This window comes from Podarcis pityusensis (assembly GCF_964106645.2).
Source record: "Podarcis pityusensis genome assembly, chromosome: 7".
Classification (NCBI taxonomy): Eukaryota; Metazoa; Chordata; class Lepidosauria; order Squamata; family Lacertidae; genus Podarcis; species Podarcis pityusensis.
The window spans coordinates 79,452,339-79,465,769 of record NC_138031.1 but is presented as its reverse complement, the minus strand read 5'-3'; the positions used below and the strand labels follow the sequence as shown (position 1 = coordinate 79,465,769).

The following is a 13,431-nucleotide window of genomic DNA, read 5'->3' as shown; positions in this document are numbered from 1 at the left end:
AAATGTCATTAAGAAATAAAAAAAAATGTAAATAATAACTGGCGATCCATGACTATCATTAGAGCAGCAAAGTTGGACCACCCACCCACAAAGATTTCTGCACTAGGGTGGTCTACAGGTAAGCTGAAAACTATGTGTTTGCAAACACACACAGGAATGGTTTGACAAGTCCTTCGCCAACTGTGAATCACAGCTGAACATCAGCTGGGGAGAAGAGAAAAGTGGGGGAGGGGAAGGAGAAAGGGATTGCACTGGTCAAAACCCTAGTAACCAACAGTATTGGGGAGAGGCGACTGGGGTTGTGGGGTGTCTGCTATGAAGCTAAAAGAGCCTAGGGGGAGAGGGGTTGGATAGGAGGGAAAGACTGATCACCCCTTCTTTGTGGAGGGGACAGTTGTGGCCCAGCCCATCTCCCTGGACAGAGGATAAGGCAGACCCCGCCTCCTTCATGGCTGGCCATGTAGAATGACGGGATGCCCCACCTAAACTTTGAATGCAAATTAGCCAATGAGGGCCCCTCTGAGAGGCAGGGTTTCAGCAGCAGACCAGAAGGAGCAAGACTTCATTCTGGTCTTTGGGATAGTTAAACTGGCTGTGCAGGGCGCCAGTAATACAGCCAGTGGGAGATCAGCTCTGCCTGCCCACCCTATACATGGGCTTTGCTCTTGAGCTCAGGGGGCACTGTATCTTGAAAAGCTTGCTGCGGGGTTAATCGGTTGCCAAGAAGGAATTTGCCTGCAAACAAACTGAGCTTGTTAAAACTCCCTAGACTCTTTCATCTGCAGAGGGAACCTAGCTCGTAAAAGCTTAAAATTTAAAATTAAGAGTCTCATGCTCCAAAGACTGAGCTATTGTGCCATTATGAATGGCCTCTGTGCCTACTTTGCCTACATTTAAGCATTAATTAAATTTGAAGACTATCCTTTGCCATTTTGACACAATTGTTCATTTGATAAAATTTCTAGCCCACCCTTCATAGTTACTGATCCCGGGGTGGGTTACAATAACCTAAACCTCAAAACAGCAACACTCATCAAATTCTTTCTTCAGAACAAATAGGAACAGATTTTAAGGATACCATAATTAAAACAGCAATTATTCAACAATAGCTAAAACTATATTTGACACCACAGTGAGGCCAGCTTCTTCCTATATGTGGCTGACTAAATCAACATTCAACAGATGTTTCAGAGAACAATTATGTTTTACGTTAGCACTGAAAATGAACGAGTGCCAGCTATACCTCAGAGGTACAGTATTTCCTTCTACACCCATGTGTATGTACACCTGTCAACTTCAAACTTCTTGCAAAGTTAATTCTAATCCACAGAAGCTTATGTTACAAAAAAATCTGTTAAGTCTTTAAGGCGCTAAAAGATTCTTCATTGTTTCTTTGACTCACATTAGCAAACTACATTCAACAGCCTATGGGACAAAATTTGAACCATTACGCAAACTGTCAAGTAGCTTTTACAGGAGAAACAATAATATTTTGGCACCTGGATTCATTGGAAAATATAGTAAATGTAGAAATTAGTCAACAGGTTTAAAGCTCTAAGTACATCTATCATGGAGCGGGGAGATCTCCATTAATGCATTAATACGCAACAAAACTGGGATCTGGTGTGCCACACACAATCTAATGAGAGTAAGAAACTTTATTTCTTAACATTTTAAAATTTGGCAAAGGGATATGAAATCCGCTGTGTAGCAGCAGCCATAAGTATAAAGTGAGTGGAAACATTGTTCTGGCAGGAGTTGCGTGCTCCTCTCCTTATAGCAACCAGGCATTTAGCTAGACTACAGCTGTGTTCACACTCATGTTTACTCACTGCATTTCCAGTGCTGGGCTTTTAATCTGTGTGTTGACACTGCATTATCCAAAATGTGCATGCATTCTGTAATTTGTTATAAGATGCTATTGTTTGATGCGCTGTTTCACATAGCTGTGGAGTCCTTAAGCCATTCTTAATGTGGAACTAGCCAAGGGGTGAACATCATTGCTTAGGGTAAAGACACCCACACCCTAAATGCTCCCTGGTTTATACACATAGAGAAAGGAATGAGGGCACAGGGGAAAAGAATCAGCTTCACTGCTCTCTAAAGGCAGCAATGTGAACCCACCCTTAAAGAAAGGAACTGAATTTACTTTTATGATTATCTTTGTAGGCCAGCTAAGTGGATAAAAGATGCATGCCGTCTTTTTAAGACACACTAGGATGCTCACAAAATCAAGTTTTAATTAAATGTGCTAATAAAACAAAAGCTGCAGAACAGACTTTAACACCTACACAATTCCCACAAGTTGTGGAAATTACAGTAAACGGTGGCATCGAAATTTCAAAGACCTCAATAAGAACAAATTATGCCAGTAATTAATTTGTACAATGAGTTTCTTCCGCATCATTCTAGCACGTCACATCTCATTCGAAAGAACCCTTAACAAAAACGTATGGCCATCATACACGATGCATCAACACCTAAATCACCTCTCTTCCCACCCCCGCTGCCTCCGGTTTATTTACTTTGCATTGGAATATTCCATTTTATGTCTTTAAAAGAAACCTGACTTGAAATAACCAATGGCCAACTAAGGGCACAATACAATTCAAGCAGTTTTGCTATTTCCCGTTCCTTCTCCCACCCTGTCTCTTCCTTTTGACAGATCATTTTGTCCTTGTCTTGGAAGGAGCTACTCCCATGTTCCTCAACATCTCAGCTGTGGATTTTTCCAGTTTCTAAAACCTGCAACAAGCAGAGACATGCTGCCTGTCATTTTATTCCCTCTAAGATTTCAATTACAATGCATTACCTTATATTTCCTTTTATTTGCTTTAAAGCTATTCTTTGTCATCTTATCCCACCAAAGAGGAACAAGGAATATGGAGGATGAACCTAACTTGGCTTTTATCTTTCATAGAAACAGGAGACACGTCTGACAATCCGAGGCCTCGTTTTCATGGGATTACTGGGATATTACCTATTTATCTGATTGTTATATTCATCAAGCATTTCAAAATTTAATCAAACATCTTCTTTCAACTTCACAAAAAAATGGTGTTTAAAAGGTATCTGACTGAAGCTAGGGGCAGCAATCTACATTCAATTAATCAGTTAAGGCTGCAATCCTAAACATGCTTTTCTGGGAGTAAGTTCCACTGAACTCAGTTGGGCTCCCTTCCAAGTAGACACAAGAAGCCAAGCTGTCTCAAGAAGCAGATTCCCAGCTCAGCTGGATACCATCGGTTACCCAACCCTGGCTCAGCTAAATATACAGGGGTGCAACTCCATCATCCTGGCTCAGCCAGCTGAGCCAAGACTGGTGAACTTACACTGGTGTAGACTCTGAGAAATGGGTGTTATGGGAGCATGCTGTGGGAGGGGTTTGAACCCGGCAGGGGTCACTTACACTGGATCCTAACTCTGTTCAGCTTGTTCATATGTCCTGGCAAACTAAAGCCGACTAAAAGAGTGAGGCAAGTCAAAATCTATTTTAAAGGCTTGCTTTCCTCCCACCAGGCTTAAGCTGACTCAGTCAACAGTAGCCCCACTGCTGAATGGAGTTTGGCTTAACTTAAACTGGCACAAATTATGCCGACTTCCCCCATTCTTAGGGCTGCTCCCTGAGATTGCAATCCAAATGCCACTTCCCTGGGAGTAAGCCAATTGAATCCAATGGGATTTACTTCTGAGTAGACACTGTTAAAGACTGCAGTCTTACAAAACCTATGGGTGGGAGTAACAGTGTTAGAAAAGGCACCCCCTGCTTCTATACTCAATAAAATGGAACACCTCTTCTAAGACATGGCATGATCCAACGTGTATAGCACTGAAGTGAGCTCCCCAAGGATTAATAATCTACAATTAATAATCTAATATTCCCTTAATCAGGTGATGGCCCCAGATAAAACATATACATCTTGGGCTCAATAATTTACTCCCGACGTACCAATTCAGAATGCGTTATTTATAGCCCACTTTTCAAAGTAAAATTTTTGACATGTATTAAAACATACTTTGCAAAGGAGACCAACAACATTCCGTGTCCATATACTATAATCAAAGAGAAAGCATCAAGCTAATTATCAGAAGAGCAGGACTGATTATTGTCTGAACAAAAAAACAAACAAACAAACGAAAAAAACAGAAAGCATATGCCCCTGGTCAGCAACTGGTTTTGTCAGAGGACCGCTTTGTAACAGACTGAGGATCAGAGGGACAATTGTCTAATAATAATAATAATAATAATAATAATAATAATAATAATAATTTATACCCCGCCTATCTGGCTGGGCTTCCCCAGCTACTCTGGGCAGCTTCCAACAAAATATTAAAATACAGTAATGCATCAAACATTAAAAGCTTCCCTAAACAGGGCTGCCTTTAGATGTCTTCTAAAAGTCTGGTGGTAGTTGTTCTCTATGACATCTGGTGGGAGAGCATTCCACAGGGCGGGCACCACTACCGAGAAGGCCCTCTGCCTGGTTCCCTGTAACTTGGCTTCTTGCAGTGAGGGAACCACCAGAAGCCCCTTGGAGCTGGAGACGCTCCTTCAGGTATACTGGACCGAGGCCGTTTACACACATGCACTCAACATACCCTACCTCCATAATCAGACTTCTGTCATATCGACACAGGTGATACTAATCCGCACGCCTCTGCTTCTGGGGAGGAAAACTACCTGCATGCAGATTTGGCAGCACTGAACATCAGTGTCCATCAATCTATTAAAGCCAGGTCTAAAGTTCAAAGTGATTGAAAGGCAGAGTAACACATGAAAACAAGGAGACTAGGCATATAAAGACCCTCTTCTGTGGATGTTCTAAGCTCAGAGATATAGGACAACACAAGAGGCCACAATACTAAGAACTGGTGCCTGAGTTTGCTTTCCCTCCTCGTCCCTCTCCACCCCCTTTCCTTTTGTAGTATGTCTTTTAGACTAAGACTGTGGGCAAAAACTGTTTTGTTTGAATGGGTCATATATAAGCTGTTCTTTGGGACTCTCTTTTGGCTGAAGTGTGGGGTGAAAATGTTTGCTTTAACTAATTAAATAAATTAAGCTCCAGACAATTTTACGCCCTAGCTCAAGCATAGTGATATATTGGTTGCTGCAAGAACCTGTATGAATGCGCACCTGTGAATGCTCATTTTTTTAAAAAAAAGGCCAACATGGAACAACTCATCCAGAGAACATGCTGACACTGAGCTCTGAAAATAATAAAAAAGTTGTTAGCCCAAACTTGCTAATGGCTAAGGATGAGCAAATATACTAATGTTGCCTTTTCTCAGGTTGATCATTATACACCTGTGATCAGTAGTGATACTCCTTGAGAGTTCCTTGAGCGAAAAACAATGCTGTACTTTCTCAGCTTGATAGCTTCTTGTGGTACTTTCACTGATGCAGCTTTTTATTTGATGTTCTGCCATGTTTCCATGAAGCAGCCTCAAGTATTTCCCTTTCTCTGATCACGCTCTGGACCTTGAGGGCACTGATTTAGCTTTAACATAGAAAAGACGTTTGAAAGCGGCATTTTTCTGCTTCTCCATCTCTGACTTTTCTTAGTTTGGGTCAGACTTTTGCTCATGGATTGATACTGCTAAAATGAGTCTTGATAGATAAATGTTCCAAAATTTGATACCCTGGTGGTGTGGTTGCAGTTGTTTCTTAGCTTGCCGATTCAGAGACGCTGCTTTTTGAGAATTCATACAGTTGAGAACTAACTTTATGTGTGCTTAAACAACAACAACAAATTATGTACTTCAGAATTAAGTATCCACAAGGAATTTCAAGTATTTCATAGCAAGCAGCAAACAAAAATAAATACTTGAAAATGAAGACCAGCATTTTAGAAGCACAATCCTTGTCAGATCAAGTAATAGGGAGAGATGCATAAACAAGTCCAATGACTGACGTTTTCTGTCCCTAAGTGATGCTTTCCTTTTAAGTGTCTAAACTGAATTTTGTTTGAAAATATCTTCTTTTTGTTTTCTTCAAAATTTGTTTCAGAAATGTCCACGTCCAGAATTTTCCAGCCAGGCACTGCCTCTTCAACAAAAATCCTGTGTGGCTTATATCATCCACAACATTTTGTTTTTTAAAGAAGGAACGCTGCTGCTGCTAACAATTATTCTTAGTTTCTTCCGGTTCTAAAAGTCTGTAGAAATTGGATAGTCTGTCAACACAAAGCTCATTGGAACATGTAGAAATAGAAATCCTGAATACTTAAGTGTGTTCAAACACCATAATAAGGCAACTGATAAAATGGGTAAATCAGCTTTACTATGGATAGATTACACCCATATTCTCTGGGACTTGAGAAAAACTTACAGTATTCTAGAGGCTCTTGTGTTCCTGAGCACAGAAGGAAATCTCAGTTTATGTATGAAATCAATACTATAAAACTGGCAGAATACTGGAAGCAGTATTTATTTGAAAGTATTTATGCCACCTGTTTTAGAGGATAGCCCCCACAAGGTGGTGTACAACGAGATGAGATATACTTCGGTACATTTTCTGAAGCATTAAAAAGTAATGTAGGGAAGCCTAGAGTCTCAGAAAACAATGGCAAAACACTGTTAAGGAATGGCAGAATGGAACAGAGTGGCTTTTAATACATGCTTAAAGGCATGCACTGTAGGGGCCATGTATAGGGAGTTCACAACTCCAGAACCATGACCGAAAAGAGGCCCTCTCTCTCATGCTTGCTTCCTCTTACTGGTGGGAAGGAGAGGAGGGCCCGCCAATGCATACCTTAACAACTAGGCATGGTCATATGTGTGAAAATGGTCCTTCAGATAACCTAGCTTTTCTGTGTTCAAAAAGACCACACCAAATTTGTTGGCTAAGGGACTTTTTAAAACAAAACAAAAAGTCTGGAGTCTACCACCACTGTTTCAGCTGTTTCCCTGATGACTGCACCTCTCACTGGTTAAAGGAACTCTCAACTTCCCAGCTGCACTCAAGAAAACCATCAGCTAGGCCAACAACAAACTAGAAGTATGCATATGTACGTACAGCTCTAAGTAGGGCAGAAAAGGCAGGAAAATATACTTTAAATGCCTTCTGTCCTGCAAAGTCAATATATGAAACCCAGGAATAGAGTCACCACCTTCAAGGAGACAAAAATATGGCTTCCCTTTGGGCACACTATTTCTCTGTGCAGACCAGGTGACTGCTATGAGAGACACTGACAGAAAGAAGAGAACCGCAAGCTGCTCTCTTTCAAGGAATCTATTTGAAACAAGATTCAGTTACAGATAGGTAGCCGTGTTGGTCTGCCATAGTCAAAGCAAAAAAATTCCTTCCAGTAGCACCTTAAAGACCAACTAAGTTAGTTCTTGGTATGAGCTTTCGTGTGCAAGCATCTGAAGAAGTGTGCTTGCACACGAAAGCTCATACCAAGAACTAACTTAGTTGGTCTTTAAGGTGCTACTGGAAGGAATTTTTTTGCTTTGAAACAAGATTGTGAGTGTAAAGTTTTGCCGAGCTCAACCACAAAATTAAGCAATTTCATTCATAATAATGCAGCATTATTATTATTTGCGGCTTAGTTTTAGTGAAGGCAATCTAAGCACAAAGGCACCATTAGAGAGGTACTGATAAAGAAAGAAAAAGAAAACCAGTGGCAACTCCTAAATTCCTAATTGCAATACAACACCTTGCTTTTAATAGTGGGTTTAAAAAAAATGACTGCAGTAGGGTGTTGTGGCTGGTTCCCTCAATCCTGGGGTAATCTTGGTCACTGAATTCAGACAAGATAACCAACCTGGGCAACCAGGGACTTACAAAAGAGGAGGGAAGTCAGCAAAGAGCCAGGAAAGCCAAATGCCCTGGGAGGCTCAGGAACCATGGAGAACAAGAAGAGACAGACAACTCCAGAAACAAATGATTAAACAGCCTCCTCAGCAGTCTTTTCCTGCTTCCTTTGATTAGGGCTTTTGCAAAGGAAGGGCCAATAAGAACAGGCTGTGCATAACTGATGTCAGCAGAGCACAATCAAGGGCTAATTTTTGACACAGCATCATTCACAGCACAAGCGACATACAGGACACAGCTATCTTGAGTAGAAGTGTGTACCACTATAGAACAGATCCTTCACTTCACTCTCTCTCTCTCTCTAACTTTTCCCGCTGCCTTTAGTGGACATAAGTGATCTGTGTTTGTGGATATGCTCAAAGCATTTGCTCGGGCAGTTTAACAAAAACAAGTATATGTTGCGTTCGTTGGCTCATTGGCAGGAGTGAAGTCAGGACTGCTGCTTAATTTGGTATTAACAGTGTCTACAGCGCAAAATTGAAAATGTGGATGGCAAATTTCCCATAAAGGGATTTGATTCGAGAGCAGAGGAACATCTTGCATCTGTACCACAGGCTATAACCTCCCCTACTTCCAAAAATTACAGTAATAAATTGAAAAATGAATGCAACATTGGCCAGTTTTAGGCAAACAGTTCCCTCCTTTATTGTATCCTTTTTAAAAAAATGTTTCTGCATAAAGGACACCACCCAATGCAGATCTACAGATTATAAATCGACTTTAGGCCTGCAAACACAAGGCCATCCTTACTCCTCTCGTTAACTACTTACTCACTTTGCAATCTAATTATTGTTGTAGCATATTTGCTCATCGTGGCCATAAGCACAACTCCTTTCCAAGTCTTGTTCTTTCCTGATACTCTGTTGGCAGTCATTACGACCAGCACCTGAGTGCTTCTTTACTGACCCTCTTGTTTATATCAAATTAAGCAGCTAGTTCCTTCATATTTGGTTGACTCTGACATATCTGGGTGCATAGAGAATGCAAAATTAAATTAGCCCCAAAAGAAAGCAGGCAATCTCCACAATTCAAAATATGACTATAGAAAGACATAAAGCAAAATCAAACCAGTCTTCTGGCAATGCAAATGGTCTTTTTTTGATTTGAGGAAATTCTAACTCCTTCTCTGTACAAGATCAACAATGCAAATAAAACATCCCATAAATATGAATAACGCTGCAGTAATGTCTACTCTTTGTTCTCGATGTGTCTGTCTGAAGGGTATTTTGGTTCTGAACATGCTGGGTGCGGGTTCCTTCAAAAATTAATTGCCAGTACTGACTTGGTTGATGTTCACAGGTTTCCAAATATAGAGCTATTTCACACAGCTGAAACAACCTCCCCACAACTAAAAATTGTACACCAACACATTTGATGTATGGTCATGCGCTCTTACCATTACAGATGAATCAATGGAGCTGATTGGTTGAAATGCAGCCACAGACACTGCTACTTTAACATGGAGTGACATATAGTATTAATGAATGAATGAGCATGTTGCATACACATACGAAGTGAGAATGGAACGTATGTTCCATGTCTAATTAATTCCCCCTTCGCCATCCCACCTGTATTAAGCTACCCAGTTGTAAATGGCCTGTTCATCATAGGAGAAAGTCTCCCTGTCCCTTTTTTAGTAATACACATCCTGAGCGAACAAGGAAGTACAGCAGCCAGGGATGATTTCTGAGCGCCGTCATATGATATTTTAGCTCAAAAATGAAGAAGTGTGCAAGAAAGAAACTATGAGAAAGGGTGGGGTGGGGTGGGGTGGGGAATAAAGACGTTATTTATTTATTTAGTAGCATGCACAAATTTCTGACCGCAGATTCAGTCACTGTGTTTCTAACAGAACAGCAAAAACGCAGAAATTTATGAATTAAAGCAGCATACCTACCCAGACAGGAAGGGGAGGGAGGGTAGAAAGAGACTGTAGGTTGTTTTCACCTACCTGTGCTAGTGCGATATGTGCCTGTATGTGCTGGTTGAAGAGGGTCCCCTTGACTCTGGCTGAGACTCCTCATAGGGGGCTTCTGATATACTCTGTCTTCATAAATAGGATCTATGTGGTGCTCTGGAGACTGTAGTGCCCTTAGCTCAGAGCCCAGGTGGCTATGCTGGCTGGTATAAGAAGCCCGGGATCCAGCTGCAACATAAATTGATATGGGAACATTAGGGGGAACACCAAAACCGCTTGCGAGGAAACAGCACCCCAAAAGGGACATCGAAAAACAGAAACACAATAATTTATATCCCGATTACCTTGCAAGTAAAAGAAAGCAGCTAACAAATTGGGGGGGGGGGGGCTTAAACAAATCAAAACTATTAAAAAACTACAAAGAAAGAATAAACATGAGAAGGTAGCAGTGGCTCAAGTTAGTCACACTCTCTGTCTTCATCCAGCCATCTGTTGCTGCTGCACAATCTGATTTTCTCAAACGTGAGGGAGATTCTTCAGAAAACACACACACACATTTCCAAATATATTTGCTTTATCTCAGAGAAGCCTGTCAGCAGATGGGGGAGTAAACATTCAAACGAGTACCATAATTTGTTCCCACATCTTCAATATTAGACTGAAACCAAGTTACGAATATCAATTATTCTTCAGAATGAACACCAGAGTTGACCTAGTACATCCTCCCTTTAAACAGGGCAGGATTTTGTGGTTTGTCAGCTGTTTTGTCATGTGCTATATAGACGCCAGATTGCGAGATTTCGTAAAACCGAAATCCCCCAGGCACGTATATTAAAGCTATCATTAGGAGATAATGCGCATACTCATGAAAAAAATTGGGCTGTATCCAGAATAGAAGAGATTGCAGTATCATAAAGGCTCCTGCTAGAGAACAGAAGAGGGAGAAGGTGGTTTTCTCAAATTTCCCCTTCCCCACACAACCACCCATGCGGATACCCTATTTACATGTTTTAACTTAAAAAACAAACAAGCATGTTTAGTGCAATTTTTGTATCTTATGCATCTCTTCTGGTAACCAAACATAAGAGTTATTTTCTGCTGACTGAGAGGAAAACTAGGAGTCTCTGTAGTTATGTTGCTACTCCATATTTTAGTCAGCTGAACATACATTGTTTCCCACATGTTACATTATGTCAAAAAGGGAGATAAAGCCCTCTCTCAATAGAGCTACCACAATATCCATACTATAGCCAGGCATAAATAAAAGACTAAAGACAAGGATTAAAGCTGTGAGGTGCTTGTATTAACCGCCATATCAGTTAAGGTGATCTCACCACTTAACCTCTACCACACAGAACTACTTTCAGAGCAACAATTTCTTGATATCGTTTTGCAAGCAGATGATGGAATAACGTTTGCAATATGTTGACACCCTGGGGAGCTAAAACATGAGGAAAATTCCGTACTAGCCCAAGCAAGCAAAAATGTATTTGTAAACATTATGTAGCAGATGGCTAAATTAAGCTTTAAGATGTAACAGGCCATATGGCAAAAACTGGTACACACCTTAAACGCTGTCACCTCTTAGACTCAAACCAACCCAAGATCTGTGCTTGTTAAATGTTAATCATATGGTCCTGTGGTATCTTGTTAAAAATACTGCATTTCAAATGCAGAAGAGATGTATCTTCTGAACACACACTGGCAAATTCTGGGAATATATTCCTGATTTTGAAAAGGAACCACTGAAACACCGCTTGTACGGTGAATATTCCACTGGCTTAACGATTTCATCACTTGATGCTGCAAGCCCAGCTCCTGCTACAGGACAGTCCTGTTGCAGTCTGGGGGTTGCGGCGCTAATCTCACTCTATAGGCTGAGGGAGCCGGCTTTTGTCCGCAGACAGCTTCTGTGTCATGTGGCCAGCATGACTAAGCCACTTCTGGCTAACCAGAGCAGTGCACGGAAACGCCGTTTACCTTCCCACCGGAGCGGTGCCTATTTATCTACTTGCACTTGACGTGCTTTCGAACTGCTAGGTGGGCAGGAGCAGGGACCGAGCAACGGGAGCTCACCCCGTCGCAGGGATTCGAACCGCCGACCTTCTGATCGGCAAGTCCTAGGCTCTGTGGTTTAGACCACAGCACCACCCGCATCCTCTGCACTCTGCAGTTGCATTCCTTAGGAATGCACTAATACTTCCCCATTCTTAAAAAAATCAAACCCTCCCTTAATATAAACATAATTCCTGTATGCACGAGATGGAGGCAATTACCAGTGTTGAAGCAGAAAATAAATGAGGTGCCTCAGGAGTCTCCTGCAATCTTAGCACTGGAATCTTATTCCTTACTGTCTGGTTTTTGCAGAGGCAGGGTACTACAGGCTTGCACACTGCATGGGGTTCAGCTTCCTTTGCAGCTCATTTCCCAGTATCCTGTAAACTAATGCATTATCCCCTTAATCCTAGTGGTGTTAAGCCCTTGCAAGGCTTCAGATAAAACCCACAAATAGGACTACAATGCAGTGGAGTAAGAAATTACAAGCACACACTCTAAACAAAACGAAAACAAACAAAGGGAGGGAAAGGATGGTGCTAACCAGAAAGTTTGCCAAAGCCTGCCCAGCATTTCACTACCTTCGGAAGAGACGGGTGACTCATTCTCATAAAGCTCACAAGCTGCTTGGCAGCAAGAGTGCCAGGCAGCTTTCTAGAGTCTAAAGGACCATGTCCTTCCTCCATGCCAGGATCAAGTATTCCAATCAGGAAAAGCTGGATTCAGGGCAGGAGAGATGTCAAGCAGTGTAAAGGGATTGGTTAATCCAGGGTTTCCTGGACTTGGGTCTCCAGCTGCTTTTGAGCTACAATTCCCATCACCCCTGACCACTGGTCCTGCTAGCTAGAGATAATGGGAGCTGGTAGTCCAACAGAAGTTGGAGACCCAAGTTTGTGAAACCCTGGGTTAGCCCTTGTGAACACTTGAGTCATGAACACATCACCCCCCCCTTTGAAAAAAAGCAAAAAGAAAAGACCAGGAGAAATGGTCTACCCTGTTTGGTGTATCTTTAAATACAGCTTGATATGTGGGAACCAGCAAACAGCATCATCTGCAGCTAAAACAACCAGTGGAAAAACAGGTGAACCTAATGCGGAGCCATGAATCACAGTTTGATGGGCTTACTAGCCAAGCTTGATCTTGCATGTGCAACCACTTCCCGGGCTTTGAAATCACACATTCCGATCAAAGGGGTCAACAATGGATCACCAAAGAAATATGATATGCAGTGAAAATGATTATTAGTGATTATAAAGGGAGGATGGAAGTCGGAGAATTCAGAGAAATCTATACTTTTGGATTGTATTTTTCCTTTTTGTAAATGGAAAACTAAATTGCAAAACCAATAAAAATTATGAAGAAAAGGCAATGGATCACCAAAGTGCCTTTTGTCCTGACCCAATTAGTGAGGACATCCATTTAGGATTCTCCCTCTCTTTCCTCGGTGGGCTCCTTTGCACGGCTCTGCTGGGGAGCGGGAACCCTCCCCATCCCCAGCAAAGCCATCCCCGGTACCCCCCCCACTTGCGCGGGAGCTAGTGCCTGGCTGCCAGATTCTTTAACTGCTTGGCTGAGGGCAGTAGCAATTGCACACTCCTCAGCTGAGCAGTAACAAAATGCAGAGGGAAGAATAAGCCTATTG

General features: G+C 41.8%; 1 protein-coding gene across 6 annotated transcripts in view; it reads right to left on the bottom strand.

Moving 5' to 3' along the window:
- The window catches only part of LOC308481901 (catenin delta-2), a 221,982-nt gene extending 212,022 nt beyond the window's left edge, over window positions 1-9,960 (bottom strand). For all 6 annotated transcript variants that reach the window (XM_081014726.1, XM_081014729.1, XM_081014728.1 and 3 more), the window contains exon 1: window positions 9,768-9,960. In XM_081014726.1, the coding sequence (XP_080870852.1) occupies window positions 9,768-9,840 (73 nt within the window). In that variant the 5' untranslated portion in view covers window positions 9,841-9,960. The remainder of the gene's footprint in view (window positions 1-9,767) is intronic.
- Window positions 9,961-13,431: the final 3,471 nt, after the last annotated feature.